Raw genomic sequence first — 23,766 nt, forward strand, 5'->3', positions numbered from 1 at the left:
GAAGATCCGTTGAAATTCGCGGATTAATTAGAATGACAAAGTCACTGCTTTTCCTGGCACCAGATCGACACTGATTGTGCCATCGCTCTTGCTACCTCGCTGAAGTCTGTTTGGGGCGACTCGGAAGACACGAGTCTGGGGCTCAGTAGCTTTAGAAACCGCAACAGCCTCAACAAGCTTACCATCCTCCCATCTAAGTTTCTGTATCTCCACAGCACCACGAGCTCTTAGACCGCGAACGCCACCTCGCTGTTCCCAGGCGGGAAGGAGAGTAGGAATGAGGTCAATGATAGTGTTACCACTGCCGGTCCCGTCATCGACTTGGCTCTGGAGCAACATCTCTGCCACTGCGGCAGCGAAACCAAAGTTGCCGTCGATCTGAAAGGGAGGATGGCTCGTTAACATGCTGTTGAGCAACAAGCCTCCTATCATCTTCTGGATGCCTGCGTGGGCACCCTCGACGTCACGTAGGCGCGCGTACTGGCATAGAATCCATGCAAGGCTCCACGAAGTATGGCCACCACCACCCGCGAGACGGCGTTGCAGAGTCACCTTGGCCGCATCGTGGAGCTTCGGGGTGTTGAGGGTGTTGCCCGGGAACAGCCCCCAAAGGTGAGATATGTGCCTGTGGCCCGGTTCCGCTTCTTCGACGTCGTCCTTCCACTCCATGACTTGGCCATGCTTGCCGATCTGCGGGGTCGGTAGCTTTGCAAGGACTTTTTCAAACTCGGCGGTGTCCTCGCCAAGCAGCTTACCAGCCTCGACGACCGCCCGGAAGAGCTCCGTAAGGATCTGTCCGTCCCATGCGGGGCCCGCAGCGATGGATGCAACCGTCTTGGTCCCGAGTATGTAGTAGCTGTTCTCTGCCGAGGAGCTGGGGCTGGTGATGAGTTTACCGTCACGCTCGACCAGGAAGTCCTGGAAGAACAATGCAGACCCAGCCATCAGAGGGTACACCCTGCGGAGAAAGTCTTTATCACGACCGAAGCGGTAATGTTCCCACAGGTGTATCATGAACCAGGCGCCTGAAAGTGTCCAGTAGGTGCACTGCACACCATCATCCTGGGGTGCGGTGTCGGCCCAGATGTCGGTGTTGTGGTGCATAACCCAACCACGACAGCCGTACATTGCCTTTGCCGTCTCGGCGCCACGTTCGGCGGTCCGCTCGAGGAAGCGGAACAGAACGTCGTGCGTTTCGGCCAGGTTTGTGACCTCGGCAGGCCAGTAGTTCATCTGGATATTGATGTTGATCGTGTACTTGGAACCCCATACCGGCATATGGTCGCGGTTCCATATGCCCTGTAGATTTGCGGGCAGGCCTGAAAGCGAACAGCTGATGAGGAGATATCGCCCAAAGTGGAACAGTAGCTGGGCTAGTCCGTTGTCTACTGCGCCCTGCTTGACGGCCTGGATGCGCTGGTCGATAGGGATTGCGCTCTTGTCGCCGCTACCCGGAAGTTGGAGCTCGACCCTGTCGTATAAAGCCGAGAACCTCTCGACGTGTGCTGAATTCAGGTCGTTCCAGGATTTCATCGATGCAGTTGCAAGCCGGTTCTGGACGGCTTCACCGGCGTTAGGATTGCGGAAGGTGGTTTCGCCCGAGACGAGGACGATGACTCGGCCCTTGGCATTGACGACTACATTGTAGCCCGTGTTATCAGCCTGGACCTCGCCATCGCCGGGATCGGCAATGACGCGAACGCCCATGGCGAACTCGACGGCCCCTTTTGATCCCATGGAGCCGGTGATCATGTGCCCGCCATCGATTTCTTCGAGGCTGTCGTAGCGTTGGTTGAGCCGACGGTCCCATTCCGGGTGATCGCCACGGTTGTGATCGATTTGGAAAGAATACTCGCCTTCCGACCTGACGCTAATGGCGATGACCTCGTCGACGGTGCTCGAGAAAACCTGCCGCTCGTAGTGTGCACCGCCAAAGTCGTACGAAACCGAGGATATACCTGTGCGGAGGTCAAGCTCACGACGGTAGTTTTGCGGAGAGCGGTTCAGGTCGCGACTGAAGCTGTTCTCAAAGTTGACTATGCCCGAGACGCGAACTTCGTCGCCGGGGGGGTCTTGGCCGTGACCGAATGTGAGGAAGACATCGCCCAACGGCTCGTAGTGACGCAGGGATCGAGGCCGGGCGGTCTGGGTCTTCTTGATGAGCTGCTCGGCCTCGCGTATGCGGTTTTCATCAATGAGCTCGCGGACTTTGGGTAGAGTATCGCGGGCAGCCGGGTTCAGACGGTTTTGAGGGCCTCCATACCAGACCGAGTCTTCGTTGATCCATAGCCGTTCAACATCGGTGGTGCCACGTACCATGGCACCCAGCCGTCCATTGCCGATTGGCGTGGCATCATCCCAAAGGTTAGCCGGCTTGTCGTAGAAGAGCGTGTGCTCTGCCATTGTTTTAACCGTGGGAATAGCAATAATAGCAAAAATAGTTGAAATCCAACATGTGTATTTGCAGATCTGCAGTAGCCCAGTAACAAATTAGATGTGCCAGGGCCAAGTCGACCAAAGAATCACGAGATAAGTGGGAAATCAGAAGAAGATATCTCGCAATTCAGGCCACCGAATAGTTTGTGCCGGACGGAGGATGGGCCTCGGTGCCAATCAGTCCTCGTTACGAGATCCCTTGCTCCCAACGCGCGCTGGTGGAGTGAGGACATCTCGCGGCCATGTACAAGTCACCTGCACGGCATTGATTGCCACTGGAACATGAGGGGAAGAGCGAAAGTGTGATCAGCTGTGAAGAAATATCCGTCGGAAATTTGCAATGGTGGAGTTGGTGTAACAAAGTGCTCCTGTAGGAGCGCTCCGCTGATCCCAGATAAAATGCCGACGGCTTGCCAGTTCAGTCGAACCGGGAAGCGTGGAGAACGCGGGGAAGAAGTGGGGGAGAAGCGAGACTACGGCACGCAGAGGAACATCCTTGGACGATATCTCCGTGATCGCAGCTCAATCAGGTTCGATAGGACTACCCTCATTATTGGAGTTATATGGCGAACAGCTGGGTCTATGTGTCAGACGACCAGCTATGTTGTAGTGCAGGGCGCCATCAAACAGCCTTTTGGCTCGAAACACATACACTTTGACGGATTCCTTTCCACTTCATACCCAACAGTGAAGCTCCCATGTCTTATTGCTCTTTTACAAGGCCAGACCCGTTGATCCATTATTCCAGCGGTACAGCGACAGTGCCCTACGACGCGCTTTGCTTTCTTCCACGCTAGGAGTTCCTGCGCTTCGCACGCTGTACAAAGTTGAACGCAGGACCTTGCGGAAATGTTTCTACAGCCATGATGTGTTAATCAACATCCGAGGTATCAGAAATACAGAATCAATTAGATGGAAAGTCTTACCTGGAACTCGGTGCTGAGTGTAACAACGCACACCTCGTGGGCGCGAATGATAATCTCGCAAGCCCTCTCAACGGATTCATTTAGACCGATTTGAGGCATACGATCGGCAAACAACAGCAGTATGAAACTGCCGTGCAGAAGGTAAATGCCAAAGAGGTATGGCATGAAGGAAAGCTCCGGATCGCAAGCTAAGATGCGTGAGACAGCATCGGACGCAGCTATAGCGTGAGAAGCGCACTTCATGAACCCCACAGAGGGTATCCAGCCGTCTTCATTATCCAACATAGAAACGGCGTCCCATTTTCCATGCAGCAGAACATGCAGGACGTTAATGATGAAAGTACTGTATGCGGTCACGAGCTGTGCCTGTGCATGGTGACGGTGGGTTGACGTCGAACTCTGGTGTTGACTTGCGTATGCGGTGTCGTTATTATGCTGATGATTCATGGCGTCATCAACACTGATCTGAGCATGAGAGCTGTTAGAGAAATGGTTTTCTTCGTCGCGGGGCGCAAATCCCGTCGAGTTCGGGGTCCGGACCTGGCTCGCCGGGATCCCTGCATTATTGAGGGCGTCAACGTCGTACCGAATTGCCAGGTCAACAATGCTCTGTGCACATTCCGACATGACTTTTTCCACCATTAGATAAGCCGTGTCTCCTTCGATGTTACGGTCATGGCCTGCGTGTGCCTGATTGTCCTGGGCGACGCCGTTTATTGGAGTGCTCTTTGACCGTTGTAGATTACCAAATCGTGGGTGACTTTTCCGGTGGTGTAGTTGAATGATGTCGCCCAAAATTGTCATCAAGGGTAAAAAATACTCAAAGAAGCCAATGCCAACGACGCGAGTCGGAGCACCAAAACTGCGTCCCAGATGGTGTTGTTCCTGTTGCGTGCCATTGGCGGCTTCCGGGTCATGATTCGTTGTGATGGGGCTCTTTGGAAGCGACAGAGACTCCCAAGCCTCATCTGGCATAGGTGCGTAGAGACGGCACTCGTCGTCTAGAATACGAAGAGGAGAGTTGAAAGAGAGTGCCAGGTGTCGATCAAGACAGAACATTAACCAGAAAGCCCGCCTGCGCTCTTCTTGAATTTCCGGGACTGACAGTCCTGTTCGTACAGCCTCACAAGTGCGGCAAGCACATGTCGAGCTCGTTCTGCCTCTAGTACATAAGGAGTGTTCCGATGACGACATGTTCTTTTGTGTTGCGTCTTCTCGGTTGAGTCTCATTTTATGCGATAAACCTAGTGCTTTGTTCCACCATCGGAAACAATCCGCTTTGAAGTCTCCGCCAGAAACAACAATGGTAATGAGAATAAACGTGAGCACATCGTCTACTGAAGGTGCCGGAGGTGGCTCCGAAGCCACACATGACGGTCGCTCGTGTTCGTACATACTCGCATCATTAAAGCCACCAGGCGTCATAGCAGCTTTTGAAGTAAACTCCAAGCCTTTTAGAAGAAGCCCCTCTGTACGAGACACGTTAGTTATAATGTTATCAATTTCGATTTCAAGACCATTGGGATTGAACGAGTGAGGGTACGGGAGGGTTTACCAGTCGTCCTATGCCAGAAATCAGGATCTCGATCCTTAATCAAAGCCATCATCAACCTCCTCAACTCTTCACAGACTCGTGACTTCTGTCCAGGGAGAAGAAAGAGCGAGCTCTCGGCGGTTTGAGCGCTGACCCACAGCATCGTGACCATCAATGCTGGAGTAGATCTTCTCGGGTTAGCGGAACGGAGTAGAGATTCCTTTCTCACAATGTGGGCCAGAACATAAGGCGAGGAACATCGGAATAGCGACCCTCCAGGCTCGACAAAGTAGAGGTCCAGTAGCTCGCATGCAAGTTTGGCGTCGATGATGCCTTGTAGCATTGGAATGATGGGCTCGAGGCATTTGAAGCGACATGCCCGGTTTCCATCCACTTCTGGCTCTCGTAATGTTGTTCTTGCTGCTGAAGCAGCACATAATATTCCACTCCTACTGCTTCCGTATCGTTCATCAACCTGCGAATTTAGCAGCGAATCTACTGTAACTGAATGCATTGTGTTCTCTGCTTGTGGAGCTTTATCGCGACAGTGACTACCTATGGACGATACGGCACCACGCAATTGTGGACCTGGGTTTTCTGCAGTGACACTTGACATGGGCATTGTCGAAAATTCCAAGTCAGCAGAAGATACAGAGTGATGTTGATTTCCGGTATACGTTGAACTGGCTGCTGCTGACATTGTCGTGTCTACCATCAACTCTGATGGTACTGTGTCAGATGATCCTGGAATATGACCGTTCATAGCTAGATCTATAGCGGAAGCTCGGAAATGGCCACCGCTGCTACTCGCGGTAATCGTATGATGAGTGGAAGGTAGGTCGTTATAATTGATGCCACGTTGGGATGCCGTTTGGGATACTGAGCCTTCTTGTTCATATTGCTCCTGCTGATGACGATGATACTGTGGTCGGTGTTGCGAAGATATGGCTTGCCCCGAGTCTAGATGGGCCCCCGATGAGTCGCTTTCGCCATAGTGGGTCTCATCATCTTGTTCCTGTCTTGGGTTGAATCTCGAAAGTCGCTCTGCTGGCTTCCTAGAGCCTGGCTTGCGACCCCGCCTGCGCATGCCCCGAGCATAGTAACAACTCTGATCATATTCTGTAAAACCACAAGAGAAGTTAAATTAGCAGCAATGAATTGAGGCTTGGAGAACTTGCGGTCCAATGCATCAACAACATCAAGTGAGACAAAAGCCGCAGTTTCCATTCATATCTGGCATCACCTAAAATTTGATGAGACTTTTTAATTGCTTACCTTGACAACGACGACTTTACAATACACGGTTGCGTTAGTTTCTTGATTCTTAATCGGTGCTTTCTGGCCATGTTCATGAATATGAAGACCACATACCATGGTTGAAGGCCATCACAACGAACCCGCAAAGCACTGCATCGGTCGCAAGCGCGTCTGGTCCTTTTGCGAGCGCCTGCGGGAGGTCCAACTAGAGGTATTGACCCATCATCCTCGCCAGCCTGACGGGTCTCGGTATTGTTCTCTGCCTCCATATTTCCGAAATGCCGGGATTGTACGACCTAGGGTTCCGCTTTGTGTGGTCTTCATCCATCTAGTGTTTGTAGAGAGGTGAAATTTGCCAACGGAAACGGAGAATTGAGCCTATGGTTATTATCCGTGGGTTAATAAGTGCTGAAGTCTCCAGCAGTGATGCATGATCATTGTTCGTATTCCCTATCCAACCGCTATCGGCCAGCTTGAGATTGTGCCGCCCCACTCAGACATTGTCTGCGACGTCTGGCAGGTCATTTAATGAAGAGTCTGACACCTCCTGGTATGAGGGGTCGCTTTCGGTAATCCACCATAATGTACCGAGGGTCTCAACCTGCACGTAGTAGGTGCTGCCGGGGAAGGTCCAGGCGCAAATAAACAAGGAAGTGATGCTCGGGATATTGGCATGCGCTGTGCTATTGGTTTATAAATGCCGGTAGCCGCAGCTAGTGCTGGATATGTAGCCAAAGTGCAAGGCTTTAGTAGCCGAAGATCGCCAACCTCCACATGGTTCTCCGCACAAAGTCGGGGGAAAGGCGGAGTTTCGTGCGGGGGAAAGGCAGGGTTTAGTGAACCGCCGGTAAAAAGGCAAAATACCCTTGTCGGTCTATTGGGAAAGTTCAGCCTGGATTTCGAATTATCAGCGGACCCGGGGCTCCGATGTAGGCGACGCAGAAATCGAGTAGACTTATCGAAGTGAGCTAGTCTTCTTCTCGTCATCTATACTGATCGGACATCTCCGTGTGGGAACCAAACGTCCTGGTCTTGATCACTAAATCAAGGGTAAAGAACGGTCTGGCGGTATCGTGGACGCCGTTCTACTACGCGCTGTATAGTCCCATGCTTCAACCATTGAAATTATCAATGTCGACGTTGATCTTGCTATTATAAGGGGGAAAGTTTACCAAGTCAATGAGAGGGATGCACTAGGCTTTACATTTTCAGAACGAACCTCTTGACATAACATTACTTATCCTCAATTCCCCGGACCATTCGCGTTATCGGTGGCAGATTACAGAGCAAAAGGCAACGATGGTACTGAAAGGAATAGTCCAATTGCATGAGATGAGCCTCAGTACAAGTTGCCACATCTGATGTGTCTAATCGTGGTTTTCAATACATATTGATACGTCACTAAGTTTTGTCACCGCGTTCTAAACAGCATGATATGATCATGAGGTGCGGATTGGAGATACTTCTTCCTCTCCTCGTTGTAATTTTATGATATGAAACGCAAGTGTTACAGTTATTACTGCGAGGAGAATTGCAGTCCGAACTTTTCGATCAACTGATTTGATCTGCCCCTGGCTGTCTATTGTTGACCTTTTTCAAGTACGCTCTTCTGGCTCGAGAAATCATAATCTACCCATTCTCCAAGAATTAAGCGAGCCTGCTCAAAAAGCGGCGCGTTGCGTTCCAGTGTCTGTTGATCCAGCTCGGTGTAATCTCGCAAGCTGTCGGATGCTTTGCTTCCAGCAGAAGAGCCATGTTTCAGTATTTCCTTCGCGGCAGCGACATTTTGCTCCAAGTCAGATATGCTACTCACGCCCGTGATTGTAGATACCGAGAAAGATGCTGTGCAATTTTGTTTCGCCTTCATAATCGCATACTGTAATGCAACAGACGAGAACGTCTCTCCATTTCCGTTATTCTCCACCCAATTCGCCGCTTCAGCTGCCGCTGCCCGTAGGCCCTCAGGTGCAGGATGCCAATCGCCCGTAAGACCCGTGGGGATACCTCCCTTCCTTAACAGACCCACGGCCAGCGGGCTAGAGCAAAAGACACAATTGACTCCAGCAGAACGGAGCCTGTCGAATCCGCGCGTCTCTGCTTGTGTATTTTGGAGGGTGAGCTGAGCCCATGTCTGGACCACGTCCACGGGGCGACCATGCCGCTCCAATACTGTGGCGGCAATCTCTACTAAAACGTCGATGTCGTATCCTGATATGCCAACACGTCGAATGTGACCAGTACGCTGGAGATCAAGCAAGACACCTACAGCGGTGATGACATCTTGTTTCGGTACGAATTCAACGTCGTGGCAGAAGACGACATCCAGGTATGGGGTTTGAAAACGCTCTAGTGATCGCGCAACAGACTTGTAAACCCAGTCCGGTGAGTAGTCGAACTCATTCTCATTGATGCGACCGATCTTGGTCATGATCTCATAGTCGCCGCGGCCGTACTTGGCTTTGACGTCTGCATGTGCCAGGGCTGCCCCCATGAGCTGCTCGGAAGGCTCGTAGTAGGGCGAGTTGTCAATCGAACGTATGCCCAGCTCAAATGCCCGTAGAAGGATTTCCGTGATTGGCAGAGATTCCGGATTGGGGTGCAGCTGATAACTGAAGCCTGCACCTCCCATCACAAGTGGAGGGGAGCTGAGGCCAGCTACTGGAATCGCCGTCATGGCCAAAGTCACCAGTTGATCAAATGAATGTACAATGAAAGGTTCAGAGTGCGAAACTCAACCAGAAAATGGTAAGTAGGATGTCTCTTTTGGATTGAAGTGAGTTTTGTTCTTGTTTTAGAGATAATATGAGAAACCTCGAACGAGCACAGTTCTTATAAATTCCCGGGCGAAAGACTTCGTAAGCCTACATGGTAGTAAGTGGTCATCTGTGAGACCGGTTTAAGTAGGCAACGTATCCTTTACCCAGGTTTGTTTGGATCAGTTGTCGTCTTCTTGGTAACATGGGGCATCAATTGGTAATAGAAACGATGTTTTGGGCAGCGTGTCATGTGGGGTTGGAGATGATGTCCGAGAAGATCATTTTGCCGTCGGGTAATAATGGAGGGGAACCAGAGAGGAGCTCCTCCGCGATCCTCGTCGCATCTCCAAGCCATGATCCCTGGAACTCGACCGTTTCTTCTGGGCAATCTCTCCATATGAGTCACCTGTCAGACCAACCATCTGCGTGCTGCTGTAACGCCGCGTTGGTTTAGCTTGTAACTTCGTCCGGACATTCGTCACTGGCGCATAGCCCTTTCATTGTTATCGGCGTCTTGGCCTCATGGCGGACCCCACCGGTATGGATTGAAGGATTCGCAACATTCTGCGGGGTCCCCATGGGGTATGGCAAGGTATACCCTTCCTCTCCCCGGATGCCATGTCCACAGACTGGCCATCAATGACCTGACAACGACTTTCCTCCTGTCTGTGACCACTTAATCCCGTCGTTCAATGCGCTATAAAAGCATCAAGCTGGAGCTCATCCTTTCTGTCGATGTGTCGTGCTTAAACCCGACATTGCTTTTCAACAATTGCGATTTTATCTGACTTCACAGATCAAACACCAACATGGAGCCCAAATCCGAGGTATCCATGGTGGAGCATGCAAATACTTGCAGCGATGACGACCACAAACACGACACGCTTGCTGCCGCGGAAGATGGCGGTAAACTCGACGCCACTGATGAGCAGAAAGCCATCCAGGCCACCCTCTCAGAACACGATTTGACAATCTGGGAAGCACTCAGGCGTTACAAGAAAGCGGCTCTGTGGTCGATGCTCGTTTCGATGTCGATCATCATGCGTGCCTACGATATTGAAATTACCGGAAACTTCTACGCCTTGCCGGCGTTTCGAGACCACCTTGGCGAGCATGTCGATGGACATGGCATGGAGATTCCCTTCCAGTGGCAGGTGGCAATGAGTATGGGCCCTATCGTCGGACAAGTCGCCGGTGCATGGCTTGCTGCTGTACCCATGGACTCCTTGGGCCGGAAGAAGACCTTGGCCATTTACCTCATCATGACTTCTGCCCTCGTCTTCATGCAAGTCTTTGCACCAAACCGCACCGTTCTCACCGTTTCCATGTATCTTGCTGGGATTATATGGGGTGGCTACCACGTTCTAGCCCCTGTATATGCGTCAGAGGTTCTGCCCTTGCGGTTGCGTGGAATCTTCATCGCGTACGTCAGCTTGTGCTATGTGATGGGCCAGTTCATCCAGACAGGCATCACACGAGCCTTCGTCAGCTGGAGCAGCGTATGGGCATACAAGATTCCATATGCCCTGCAATGGGTTTGGCCTGTCTTCATCCTCGCCTTCCTTTACTGGTGTCCTGAGTCGCCGTGGTGGCTGATTCGCCAGAACCGGCTGGACGACGCTAAGAAGGCACTCGATCGACTTTCTAGCAAGCAGTGTCACGCCCACAACCACGATGTGCTTGCCATGATGGTTAAGACCGACATTTATGAGAGAGAGCTCGAGGTTGGGGCTACATTCCGGGATTGTTTCAAGGGACCCAATCTCCGTCGCCTCGAGATTGCCTCTGCCGTCTTCATCGTCCAAAACTTCTCGGGCAACCCAGTGGGCTTCGCGGTCTATCTGTTTGAGCAGACTGGGCTAAGTTCAGAAACCGCCTTCAACATGGGTATCGGCCTCAATGGTGTTGGTTTCGTGGGTGTTTTCTGCTCCATGTTTCCCATCATCTGGTTCGGTCGCCGACGCGCCTGGATGTACGGCCTAACCTACAACATTGCTTGTCTGTGGGTCGTGGCGTTCATGTGTCTTGCCCCTGACTACAAAACCAACCAAGCCTATTCCTGGGCCCAGGCATCTATCTTGATCACGATGCAACTCGTCTATTCTCTGACTATTGGACCGTTGGCGTATGTCATTTCGTCCGAAGTTCCCTCGACGAGACTTCGGGCAAAGACGTTGTCACTCACCGCCACTTTCAACGGAATGTCATACTTGGTCATCACTGTTGCTGGTCCTTACCTATTGAATCCCGGGTCCGCCAATGCTGGCGCCATGATCGAGTTTCTGTGGGGCGGGCTTAGTTTATTCTCGTTTGCTTGGAGCTTTTTCCGTCTCCCAGAGGTACGTTGCATTCCCCGAATAGTGCCTAGTTCCACAGCTATCATACATGAACATGATCCTAACATGTCACGCTGTTTTTTAGACTGGAGACCGCACCTTTGAGGAGATCGATTACCTGTTTGAGAATCGTGTTCCCGCACGCAAGTTTCGGGCCTATATCATTGACGAAACACATACCTTTCCTAATATGAAGAACAAGGAATCGATTTGAGAACCAAAGAGGTGGAGGTTTAATGTTTTTCAGTGGGAAGGATTTGCAACAATCGCATAACAATCCAAAGGAGAACCTCAATCAGCTGATAAACCAAATCCAAGCTTTGAACCTTTTACATTTAAAGGCGAGAACTGCTTCACAAATGATCAAAGCAACAGGGACATTCCTCGAGCAGCTTTTCTCAGATCTAAAGGACTACAGTTCGATGTGCTGGACCTGATGTGTGCCTATCGCGTCAATTACTGTTGCCACTGGCTGTCCGGTCATTCTTCTCAGGCCAGCCACAGAGCATCTAGTATCAAAACTCCACATAGCTTGGATCCATTACTTGAGATAATAGCTACTTAGCAGATGAAAGCTGGCATTTCTACTAGGAAACGTGAATAGTCGTTCTTTGCTTATGCTGTTGCTTTATGCGCAAAATCCATGAAATAGAAAGGCACAATGACAAACAAAGGCTAAGCCATTTCTTTATCGAGCTCCGCGTCTCCTGGCCGCGTATGCTAAAGTCTTCTCAAGCTTCTTCGCCTCCTGAGGAACCCGGTCCATCGTCCTGTACGGGCGCATTCTCCGGCTTTTGGGCGTACCAAAAGTAGAAGTTGAAGTATCGATGTTTGCTGTTGTCCTCAATCTCTTTCCTCGCAATTGCGGTCCACATCTCAGTCTCCACGGGCGAAAGCCCGTTGGCTTCAAACGGCTTTTTGAAGGCTGGCAAGACGTCTCTGATGGCATGCTTGAGATACAGCCCACACAGTCGGAGAATTTCATCCTTAGCCCAGGTGCCAATGGGCACCTTCTTGACTTCGCGACGGATGTCCTTGAAACCGGCACCTTCAAGATGGGGTCTTAGATCTCGAGCCTTGTGGAAATTCGCCCCGAAACAAAGAAACGACTGCAGAACGATGTCATAGAATTCCTTGAGCTTATCGTCTTCTTTCATGGTCCCATCGTCGCATTGGGGGTAAATATGGAGTTCCTGGAACTCAATCCAGCCCCCGGGCTTGAGGTGACTGATAAGGAGTCAGTAGAATGCCTAAAAGAGCCGCTATCATTGGACTGCAACTCACTTATACGCCTGGCCAATGACCTTGTCAAGATTCTTCAATACACTAGCCATAGTTCGAAGATGCACGAAGTCGAAATCGTCGCCATTAAGCCAGTCATCCTCCGCATCGTCAACGAGGAATTTGACGTTGGGTGGAATCCAGGTAGGCTGAATCGGAGACAAATCAATGCCCAAGACGTCCGCTGTTGGGAACTGATCCGCAACTGTAACAGAAACTCAGTTGGCTTCATCATCCACAGTCTCCGCGCCGCACCTAGTAAACATACATTCGATTGCCCAAATACCTGGATGGAGCTGTCAGTAATGGTCATGCCAAGAGAAGGATTGATACCGATATCACTCACCAGTACCAGTTCCGATGTCAATCACTTTATGGGGGTTGTCTCCAATCGGGGAGTAGAACAGCTTGCCGTCCTGCATGAAGGTTAGATCCGTGTCACGACGATTATCATGAAGAGGCCGATGCGAGAAATACCGTCAATTCAAGCATCATCGCATGCTTCACATCCTCTCTGCTCTTTTCTTCCTCGTCGTTTGGCAATGGATAGCGTCCGTGACGATAACTGTGGTATCGGCGACCAAACTCGTACTCATGAGCATGAACGCTGGAGGTCAGAGACGCTGACCCAACCGAGGAGGCATCCCATTCAACTAGGTCGAACTCGGAGTCGTCGATCGGCCCGTCCGCGACCTCGATCGCCCCGGCGGGAAGCGAGACAGCTTGGGTGTCACTAGTAGACATGATGTGAAGACCACAGCATTGAAAGCTCACTGCCGAGATGAAACGTAGATTTGAAGTAAAAGGCTGAACGATTGCAATCGCGGTTGAGGAGGGCGAAGTGGGGGCAAAATCCTCCAGACTGATACGTAGAAAAACGATGGGGAAAGAGAGGGAAAGCTCGGTGCTCCGGGAGACGACGTGCTCTCTGTTGGTCTATTCGCTTGTTGTCCCTTCCAGCACAGGATCCACTTACATGCAGAGACGACCGCAAGAACAATATGGCCTCCGACGTACATAACATTTCATGGTCTGATCAATGCCCTCTCGGTCGCAAAGGGCTGGGAATTGGCCAATGGGTGGTGCGAATACCGGGGATGTGTCCACAATTGGACACCGCCGATGCACGAAGGTCCCCTCGTCAGAAGCGACAGGATCTCTTCTATGCATGAGATTGAAGAATTGCCAACATTTTCGATCCCGACGTTCATTATTTCTTCTCCACAGCTGTTATGCAACGATCGTGCTATCCGGAACATATCCTCTTAACACCTTACTAAAACCGTTAAAACAGGGCAATGCCGAGTGGACCTGAAGGCGTCCGTGATGTAGCAAGTTAAGGCGACCTTCTCGTCTCTGCTGAAATTCAAGGTTGGTATTCTTTGCCCCAAAGCATGTCTCAAGAACTCTTGAGACCATAGAGCTCGTCCGGGAACAACACGGAAACTCCAGCCATGCCAACAAGCAGAGCTGCACAAACGTACAAAAGCGCCGGGGTGCCCGTATTCCCCTTGCTTGCAACCACCGCAGATATGATTCCCATGATCCTATTGCAAGCAACAGCAATACTGTTTCCAGTTGCCCTGTGGGCGCTGGGAAGAACCTCAGGCGTATCTTGGCTGAGAGTTCCATAGTAAATGTTGATGCAGAAGGCAATAACGCAAGTCAGCGTCAAGTCTTGCATGGAGGTCTGCACAGCGTGTAGGCGGAGAAAAAGGCCATCGTGATCATCGCACCGATGACCATGGCGAATTTGCGCCCGAGCTTCGTGTTACACATGCAACCGGCAACGATAGAACCAGGTATCCCACTGATGTTGGTGAGGGCGTAATTGCGCCACGTTTCAAACTGCGTTTGGTGGAAGATGGCGCCCTTGTTCGCAAGGTATGTCCTGATGATTGTCAACAAGTCTTTTCCAAGACATCAATTGGAGATAGAAACGCTGCCACTCACGGAAGAAAAACGTAAAACACCTCAGGGTATAGGCCAGGCCTATAAGGGTCCAAGACAGGAAGATGCCACTCGTCGAGAAGCTCATCTTCTTGTTGCTGAAAAGGCCTCGGATGTGCAGCAAGGTCTCGCCAACAGAAAGTTCTTCCTTACTATGGGCAGAGGTGACTGTTCGGCAATCCGCAAGATCTGTCTCGTTCAAAGAGCACGGCAGGTTGTACGTTGTAGGCAAGTATTGGAAAGTCGTTACGACGGCGACTCATCGCCGACACCAAGCAGATACTTTGGAGTTTCCTCCAGTTTGATGACAGTAACCCGAAGCACGGACATGACAAAGACAAGGGCGCCGCCGGTGAATATGGTATACCGCCATCCCCAGTTGTTAGCCTTGGTGCAACTTGCACCATCGGAGCAGTTCCATGAGTTTGAAACCAAGAAGCCCCAGGTCAGGAAGCCAGCGACTGTATGAACGACCCCCCATCAACAGGCCAGAGCGGTGAGAGGCCACTTCTTGCTGCTTGGAAGGTACTCCAGGAAGACGGCCGTGTCCATGATGAGACTGCCACAGGCGCCGAAGCCAACCATCGCAATGAAGAATCCCAGGAATTTCCAATTTGGCATGGCGCCGGCTATAATGCAACTGACTGAACATACAAGAATGGAAACATTGAAAGCGTGTCTTCGTCCAATGATGTCGGCGCCGAAGCCCCAGAACAGCGCGCCGAGTAGCATTCCAACGTAGCTAGCAATCGTCAGGCCGTTGGCTTATCCATGTTCTCCAAACTCGCGGAACGCCTGAGTTGCGATACCAGACTGAAATAGGGATATCATCGAGTCAACGGCATATCTGTATTCTGAGAGTCAAAAGCAAGTCACACGGGATCAGGAGCTTGGTAGTCATGGTTCTACTCACCCGAAGCCGTTGAGGAAGAACATGTACCAAATCTTCGACTCTGGCCATCAAATTCACAAAAGAGCGAATTCACGGGGATTCGCCCGTAGATATATTTTTATGTTCCCCTTCAAGAAGCGTTGATATGTTTGGCCGCTGACATCGTATGCTTAGTATGAAATCGCCTCTTCGGTTCTAACGACTTGACCCTTGGCGCCTGAGATAGGCGTCTTGCGCAGGCTAGGATATGACATAATGTAGGGTTGCCAGCTTCCAATCAACATCTTCGATTGATCAGCACGTATGCAAGATAAGCCCCGCCATTGGACACATGGAGTGATGAATCCTGGGGTGAGAGGATACGTTGACTTCACTTCATGTTATCGCAATTCTTGGGTACGGAAAGCTCGGCTTTGATCATGCATGTTTCTTTGGCCTTGGCCACTTCAGGTCTGTTTGAGTTGGTTACAAGTGAGATGCAGTCGCAAGAAAAGATGAAATTATATTATCTGTGCGCAATGGCAGAGCCACCTAGCTGATCGTCTTGGCTGTATTTCCCTATCGTCTGTATCAAGAAACAGCCTGTCTTACTTCCTCACCTCTCCCTTTTGAATTACCAGCAGACGCTTACAGCGATCTTCGTTGATGATTTCCTCAACGAAGCTCTCGACACCAAGTTTAAGCATATCTTGCAAGTTTTTGATGGTTTTCTGTGAGAACCACGCAACATGACTGCTCAAAGTCAGGTTCGGCACACCTGTCTCCCCGTTCGAAATGTCTGGGATAAGAGGGGTAGTTCCCACACCACCGGGTTCCGTCTCGAAAACATCCACAGCGGCTCCGAAAATTCTCTCCTCCTTCAACGCAGTTGCTAGTGCCTGCTCGTCAACGACGCCACCTCTAGCTAAGTTCACGAGAAGCGCCTCCTTTCTCATTGAACGAAACTCCGAGTCCGAGATCAGGGACATAGTCTCTGGGCCCTTGGGGCAGCAAACCACGACAGTGGTAGCTCTTTTGATGAGATCGTCGAAAGAGACTCTACCTTCGCGGGGTTTGCTTTCGCCCTTACGATCCGCAATCAAGACCTTGCCAAAGCCAAGGGCCCTCGCCAAAGTTTCGATTCTCTTCCCGAGGGCTCCATATCCGATGATTCCCAGGACCTCTTGTTCGCAACTCAAAGGCGGCCCCTGTGTCCACCGAGGCGTCAAAGACCCCTCTCTAATCCAGTCCTTTTCCGGACTCGTAATTGCAGCATGGACCTCAACAACCTTTCGGCGGGCGGAGAAGTAAAGCGTCAGGAAATGCTCCCCAACGGCCTCAACATTGCTTTGCGGGCAGTTGAAGACGGTGATGCGTCTTTCGACAAATGCAGCGCGGTCAAGCCACTCAAACCCGGTCGCGGCAATAGCAACGCATTCCAAATGACATGCATGGGCCAGGTCATTCGGAGTTATCGGCACGACGCTGGTGACGACAATCGTTGCATCTTTGATACGCTCTGCAACCTCGTGTGGCTGTGTGCGTTCATAAAGACTGCGTGTATGCGGGAAATCGAAATCCGGGAAGGTAGCCTCTGCGGCATCCAGACAAACGACGTGATGCTTCATTTTCTGAGGCAAATGGTTATGAGGTGGTTCTTTCAAATCATTCAAGCCACAATCGGAGTAACTCACTGGTCAAATATATGCTCGCCATGTACATGAGAAGATGCCCAGAGATGACAACGAGTGATGCGGAGAAGTGATTGGTTTTGTTATCAAGATGGATATCGGCTCTCCTGTTGTGGGGCCGCTTTCGGAGCCCCGTTCAAGGTATCTTTCCCCGGGGCATGCCTTATCGTGCGGAGTAATATCGGAGATTTACTTGGGCTATTCAAGGTCACCAAATAAATATCCCCTTCGTATGGTCCTACGTCATGCGCGATCCGCGCAACCAAATCGTACTCAGGGTGAAGGACTTACGAAGTATGGCCGGTTCGACGGCACGAGGCCTGTTGCCTACCTTGCCGTAGTCGACAAGGATTTCTGAGCCTATCTTGGGGTTGTGACGTTGGTTGCCGTCTGATGGGTTAGTGCACATGCAAAAGATAAGCTCAGGAGCTGGAGAGTATTTCTACTCGCCCAACAAACTGATAGATCGTCTCGCGGTGAGACAGTACGTCGGCATTTCATCCCGGAAAAGGATAGAATTGCCAGTAATACACGAAGCGCACGCTGTACCAATGAATTTGGATCTTGCCAGAGTTTGTACCGGGACGTTTTCCTTGCTGCGGTCGATCGATGCGGGCCACATGTGCCTTTGCGTCCTTGGAGGACGTGATGATAGACCCTCTGACTGAATCACACGACAACACTTCGAGACGATAAGCTCAATTCGGATGCTTTTCACGACTAGGTTATTATGTTTAAATTCCCTTATAGGTATTTCTATTCGTTCGGCCTGTGATTGGACCAAAGACGGCTGTCCTCTCTTGGGTCCTCTCGAGGCCTATGATACTTCATCGTCAGCTATGAAGATCAGCTGAGTTCGAAACTTTAAATTGACGACGGAACCCTCTCTTTTCTATGTATGAGCCCATCAACTTTGGCAATTATCAAATGTTTCTTCGGCAGTCTCTTGCACTACATCCAAAGTAGCAGCACTTCGAATCGTCAGAATGGCCACCGTGACACTCAGCTGCCCAGATCCGCTCGCCAAGGCGATGCCCATGACACAAGAGCAGATCGAAGCTGAGCTCTATATCCCCCCATTTGACCCCGCCATTCATCTTGATTACAAACCTCCTACCCGGCGCCACACCTTTACAGACCTCGGACTCCCGGTGCCGAAGGGATGTCCTGACATGTGCTACACGGAGCCTTTCCACCTCTTCTCAGAGGAGGGCATCCGGATGATTCGCCGAGAGGCCTTCAGACGCGAGTTTTTGGATAAGTATATGAAGACATACGGAGAGAAGGAGTACTGCATTATCCGTGGGTACGGCGACTCCAAGGGGGTAAGTATTTTCCAAAATTACGACCGAATGAGATCTTACAGAAGCTCGTGATTCTGATGTTTTATAACAGGATGGTGTCTTTTTGAAGCAAGCATGGAATCATCCCGTTACCCAGGCTGCAGTCAACAGCGCCTACGGTCATGCCTTGAGACTCCAGAGCGGCGAGGTCGCCTTAGGATACATCAACGTGCAGCTAGGCGACGGCGGCGGAGTCAGCAGCCCTTACGAGCTGCCCGAGGAGCCGATGAAGCCCAAGCCTCGTACGGCCGACTTGGTCTCTGAAGGAGATCTAGATGAAGACGAGGTCCTTGATATGTGGCACAAAGACATGGCCCCCGTCGTAATTGTTCTCATGCTCAGCGATACCTCTACTATGCTCGGCGGCGAGACTGTCATCAAGATGGGCGACGGGCGAATGAAGAAGGTGAGAGGAGCTTCCGTCGGCGGCGCTGTCATGATGACGGGCGGATATCTCGAGCACTCGGCCATACGAGTGCGCAACTGCGGTGAACGTCTGAGCTTGGTCAATTCTTATGACTTCCTCGATCCGGACGCGGACGACACGGCCACGTCGCTGAGAAGCTTCAACCTGCGCTGCGACAGTCTTGTCAAGGGAAGAAATACCATCATGGCCCAGAAGCTCTGGCGGCTTAGAGAGCGGTGCGACCTGACTATCAAGCGAGTCAATGAGCGTGATGCCGAGGGGGAGACGCCAAGCCAAGAGGAGGTGGAGGCATGGGTGAGGGATCAAATTCATCTCCTCAAGCACACGTCCTGGGAGATGTTTGAGCGGGTACCGAATTACGTTGGCAAGGAGCTTCCGGTAGATGCGTTGCGGAATTATTTGTCTGATGTGTAGATCTTGCCAGCAAACTCAGGTTCAGCTCATCAGGCTTCAGCAATAGGTGATACACCGAAACCTTTTGTTACATAACATGACTTCTTCGCGGTTGACTCGTGACCAATGATCTCGTCCCCAAAAGAAAAAGAGAAGGCTTGCTGAAACCAGTCGAGGCAACAAAGAAGAGGCCAAGGAGGAGACTGTGGCACCTGAAAGTGGCAATTGGCTCGTACACTAAAGATGCTACTTTGCGACTTTGAATCCAACTAATGGCACAGGACTAACATGAGTCTCGTCAAAGTGCGCCCTGGAGATAGCATTATTGGCGTAACGGTTCTTAATAGATTTCCTTCGGATTAAGCGCCGGACATTCGGACAATGCGTGACCACTGCATCATAGCAAGCTATTATGACTCCGTGAAAAAACATGGCTCCGTACAGGCGATGCCGATTGAACGGATGGTCCAAAGCGGTCTGTGATTGGAATCGTGGATGGCATTACGACAGGGGCTGACAAACGGCGCATAGACCAGGCCTGACAGAATTTGCATGTAGTCTGCGCAGTGCCTGGCAAGGTTTAATTTGAATAGATAACAGTGACTTATGGGTAATGTGAGTTGTGCGTAGTCTCCGGTTGCCTCCGAGGGCTATGATTGAGCTCAGGAGTGGCCTGAACAATTACATGCGCCAAGAGACACGTCGGCGAGGTCCCCTGATGATGGAAGGCATACTTCTTGTGGGAAATTCGAGGATTTGCTTCATTACCAAGTTTAGTTCGCGCAGACCTCTAAATTTATCGCAGGATATGCAACAACCAGTTCCCGGCTACAACGCCCTATCCGCGGCCCCGCCAGCGCCACTCCGGCCCCCCGCCCCCGTGCCGTGCCGTGGCGAATACCACACACGGCCCTTCTCTCGTTACTGTCGAAGCAGCTGTGTAGAATTCTTTACGTTGGACGGACGTGTGTTGTAACAGCTCATTCTTATGACGAACTCTCTACCCAACAAATGCTATCTGGGACGAAAGCACGCACAGGGCGAAGTTGTATCGACTCTTCACAGAAGTACTCATGAATGCGACGGTGGTCTCTCGGTTTCCTTTGTCGTCTGTAAAGGCCAATTTTCTCGATGCGAATGATACTGCCGGCGTCGCCGCAATGAATGCTTCAATTGCCAGTGATGTGGCTACGAAGCAACTGGCTGTAAGGCTGTCCTATCATGCGACTGCTGCACGCATGATCATTCGACCTCAGATTGCTCGCGATGATGCGAGAAATAGCCAAGTACAAGATTGCCAAAGACAAACGACTGACATGATATCTAGATATGGGGCAAATCCGAGACCGAGAGCGTGGCTGACTCTAAGCACCGCACGGTCGCTGCTCTTATATTGCGTAGAGGGTCGTAACAACGAATGAGAATCTAGATCGACTTTACCGCTCAGTAAATCGAGGCTTAACCCAGTGGTCATGACTAGTGAGATACGCGGTTAGGTACGAGGTCAGAATCTTAACACTCTTGGCACTCTTGGCAAGTAGTTGCTTCTAAAGTGATGCACCTCTCTTTGCGGCTGCTGAAATGAAGGCTAGCCCACGAATCTGATTGATATTGAGTTGAGTCAGTCAAAAGGGGAATCTACAGTACGCCAAGAGTCACAATACCCACAATCTGGCATAGGGCGCGATAAAGCGCGGTGGCTGAAGTCGGCGATACCGTCAACAATGCAATTACAGTTGAAATCTTTACTCCTTGAAGACGAAAGGGCGACTTTATAAAGCCATCAGCGATTCGCAAACACATCTCAAGCCCGTCCGACTTCTACCTATGAGTTGGAAGTAAAACTGCGCAAGCTCATCACACAGTCTTTAGTCAGTATGACCACTCGGCCCATCTCATACGCAAGGAGCACCCAGCTAACCTTCACCACCGCAGCCTTATTACGTCACCATGAAGGCATCATTCGTTCTTTCCGTTCTCGCTTTCGCGTTAACTACTCGAGCTTGCGACCACTACAAGTACTGCGCCTGCTTGAATGCAGATGGCACCACAAACGATGAGATCACCGGCAAGGTGTGCGACTTTGGCTACACTCGCGTCAACGATCAGCCATTTCTTGAATGCAAGCACTTTAGTGGCAATTGGTTCACAGGGTACTCGGCTTTCGATAACTGCAAGTTTCGAGAATCTTGCCAGTATGTGGGTGGTACGGGTGATTCACGATGCCGAGCTAAGTACGGCATATTCAAGGCATGAGTCTGAGTCAGGCTTGGTTTGTCCTGCTCCATGCCAGACGCTTAAGAGATTCTATGCTGAAGCTATCCACTATGGTAGTTTAATGAAATAAACTTCATCAGCGTATCGTGTAGTAGATTTTGTTCCCTGACATAGCTACTCAACAGATCCTCAAGTGACAGGTCACATGTTAGCAACATCAGCAGTCTCTAAACAGACAGCGTCATTAGTCATTTAAAAGGCATCAAACCATTCTGCAAACTGTTCAGTCTACATCCAAAGACTCCATCCAATCCATCGTGTCGTCAAGATCTCTTCCCTAGGCGAAACGAAGTTTAGAGAATCGTAGCTCACATAGATTAGCCAAAAAAAAAAAAAGTATGGAATGGCAAAAGACATACAACACCGGGCATTCGCCGGTCGTCACCGACCCGACTACTACTCCAGCCCTCATTGGCTTATCTATGGGAGAGCGGACGGGATCCCGAGTTCTCCAATGGGTATGGTCGTATGTGCTGAGAATGGTTGTCTGAGTTGGCTATCAGGGCTTGATTCTCTCTGCTACGTAGAGGGGTCTTCAAAGCCAGTCCGGATTCTTTCGCTATCGGTGCGGTGGGCTCCTCCGAACCCCATAACTCATAGTACTTATGCGTATCGTTATTTGAGATATTAAGTCATGAAAAGATATGTTTCTTTGCGCCTGCAGATATTTGTCGAGGTCTGAGTACACCTCAAAATCTGGAAATGCTGCCACGCTAGGTGACCGCCGGTGCCGGAATGCGGGGGGTCCACTCCAGTCGGGACTCCGTGACTTCGGGGAAACTTTCCCAGATCGGGCAGCACATGAACCGAATTGTCTCGTATTAGTAACGCAACACTCGCCCTTTCCGAGGATGAAAGGACTAGGTTGGTGGCTTTCGAGTCGGCCTACGAAACGGGCACAGATCACTTCATCAAATCTGAAATTAGCAGCATCAAACTCAGCATATTGGACAAAGCCGGAATCTTTCCTCAAAACCACTGAAGAGGAAGGGCGACGCACGCGTTCCCTCCACGCTAGCAGTGCGTCCTTTCACTATTATGGATCGCAACGGGTTCGCAAACGCTCAAAATCACCTCAACGCACAAGATATCACATCAGGTACCATGATCGTGTTACAGAGAGATGTATCATTGTATAGACACAGTCGTGCAAAAACATAAATATCTGAACTCAAACCATGCCCCGTTCTTTCGGGGTGACTTGGAAATCAAAGAAGGCTTGATTCGGGTCGTCTTTTAGAAGAACGATGATCTTAAAGATGGCTTAAACATATCATCCAAGCAGTGTTTTGTCCCCTCCCGGAGCATGCCTCTTACTTCCGTCAGTGGATGTGCGGCCCTGCAGACCGCAACGCTTTTCCATACTCCGGTGCTCTCAATTATGGTGATGTTGACCCCATTAATGAGAGGTTGTGTCCTAGCTAGGTAGCCTGAACTCCGCTCAACCTTCAAAACACGTGTTTGTCAGCATTCATTATTGATCTTCTTAGGTTTATGACTGCCTTACAGTCGGTCTGCGGCTTGCAGCACTTCATCGTTTCCCATCCGACGACACCAGGCTCGGATCGTTGCCTCTCGCCAGTAATCTCACAAGTCGTTTGGCAGGGCATATCTTCCGGAAGACTGCAAACCCATCCGGTTGTCAGGCCTCATCAGATGGGACCGACGTCTGACTTGCACAGTTCGGGTGCCCGTCGGCAACCTGCCATAACACCAGCGGCCAAAGAGGCAGCGATGAGTCCCTGTGAAAGCTTCATAGTGATGTAATATGAGGAAGTACGTTGCGAAATGTCGAATGGGCGCAAAGTAAACAGTAGTATCTGTGTGTGAGAGAATGAAGACAGAAATCCGTTGTTCGCACTTGGGCTCGAGGTTTATAACGGAATTCCAATCATGATCACTGACCGCTCCTTGGGCTATTTCGCAAATCTTTGAATGTCCAGCCCCGTTGACCGGTCTCGGTTGTCGAGTCTAATAAATTACCTGGGTCTGAGACTTGGCCTCATGTTGGCCTTATTTTGTGGATCGTAGTCCTTATTACTCAACTCAGCAACTATCTCTACATGAGCGAGTCATCGCAAGTGAGATGAGCGAGTCAATTGCGACCGCTGAGCTTATTTTTCCCAAACCCAATTTGGGCGCGGTGAGTAGGCTGGTTCGTCTCATACCTCGCATCGGACAGATCCACGTTCATTAATCAGACACAAGCCCAAAACTTACCGTTCCTAAGTCCCCAAGGCAATGGGCTTCTTTACTTCGCACGGCGACTTCTGAGATGATGGGAACCG

General features: G+C 50.7%; 7 protein-coding genes across 7 annotated transcripts; 3 read left to right on the forward strand and 4 right to left on the reverse strand.

Annotated features, from left to right (window-relative positions):
* Nucleotides 1-27: 27 nt before the first annotated feature.
* Nucleotides 28-2,403, reverse strand: FUC95A-3 (Alpha-L-fucosidase 2; the record flags this gene model as incomplete). The annotated part of the gene is made up of 1 exon (XM_036641199.1): nt 28-2,403. One exon carries the CDS (start codon nt 2,401-2,403, stop codon nt 28-30), a length of 2,376 nt encoding a protein of 791 aa, XP_036493236.1.
* A 5,329-nt stretch (nt 2,404-7,732) lies between these two features.
* ARA2-2 (D-arabinose 1-dehydrogenase) lies at nt 7,733-8,827 on the reverse strand (the record flags this gene model as incomplete). The annotated part of the gene is made up of 1 exon (XM_036641200.1): nt 7,733-8,827. One exon carries the CDS (start codon nt 8,825-8,827, stop codon nt 7,733-7,735), a length of 1,095 nt encoding a protein of 364 aa, XP_036493235.1.
* Nucleotides 8,828-9,718: 891 nt separating this feature from the next.
* CGCS363_v009352 (General alpha-glucoside permease) lies at nt 9,719-11,459 on the forward strand (the record flags this gene model as incomplete). The annotated part of the gene is made up of 2 exons (XM_036641201.1): nt 9,719-11,248; nt 11,331-11,459. The coding sequence occupies 2 exons, from the start codon at nt 9,719-9,721 to the stop codon at nt 11,457-11,459; spliced, it is 1,659 nt and encodes a 552-aa protein (XP_036493238.1).
* Nucleotides 11,460-11,976: 517 nt separating this feature from the next.
* On the reverse strand, nt 11,977-13,270 carry CGCS363_v009353 (Secondary metabolism regulator LAE1; the record flags this gene model as incomplete). Its single annotated transcript, XM_036641202.1, has 5 exons — nt 11,977-12,472; nt 12,530-12,731; nt 12,795-12,812; nt 12,873-12,942; nt 13,004-13,270. The coding sequence occupies 5 exons, from the start codon at nt 13,268-13,270 to the stop codon at nt 11,977-11,979; spliced, it is 1,053 nt and encodes a 350-aa protein (XP_036493237.1).
* A 655-nt stretch (nt 13,271-13,925) lies between these two features.
* On the reverse strand, nt 13,926-15,097 carry CGCS363_v009354 (putative MFS-type transporter; the record flags this gene model as incomplete). The annotated part of the gene is made up of 4 exons (XM_036641203.1): nt 13,926-14,203; nt 14,263-14,417; nt 14,727-14,937; nt 14,962-15,097. The coding sequence occupies 4 exons, from the start codon at nt 15,095-15,097 to the stop codon at nt 13,926-13,928; spliced, it is 780 nt and encodes a 259-aa protein (XP_036493694.1).
* Nucleotides 15,098-18,024: 2,927 nt separating this feature from the next.
* On the forward strand, nt 18,025-19,222 carry CGCS363_v009355 (uncharacterized protein; the record flags this gene model as incomplete). Its single annotated transcript, XM_036641204.1, has 2 exons — nt 18,025-18,363; nt 18,434-19,222. 2 exons carry the CDS (start codon nt 18,025-18,027, stop codon nt 19,220-19,222), a joined length of 1,128 nt encoding a protein of 375 aa, XP_036493239.1.
* Nucleotides 19,223-21,151: 1,929 nt separating this feature from the next.
* Nucleotides 21,152-21,457, forward strand: CGCS363_v009356 (uncharacterized protein; the record flags this gene model as incomplete). Its single annotated transcript, XM_036641205.1, has 1 exon — nt 21,152-21,457. One exon carries the CDS (start codon nt 21,152-21,154, stop codon nt 21,455-21,457), a length of 306 nt encoding a protein of 101 aa, XP_036492811.1.
* Nucleotides 21,458-23,766: the final 2,309 nt, after the last annotated feature.

This window comes from Colletotrichum siamense (genome assembly GCF_013390195.1).
Source record: "Colletotrichum siamense strain Cg363 chromosome Unknown KSG_Cg363_contig06, whole genome shotgun sequence".
NCBI lineage: Eukaryota > Fungi > Ascomycota > Sordariomycetes > Glomerellales > Glomerellaceae > Colletotrichum > Colletotrichum siamense.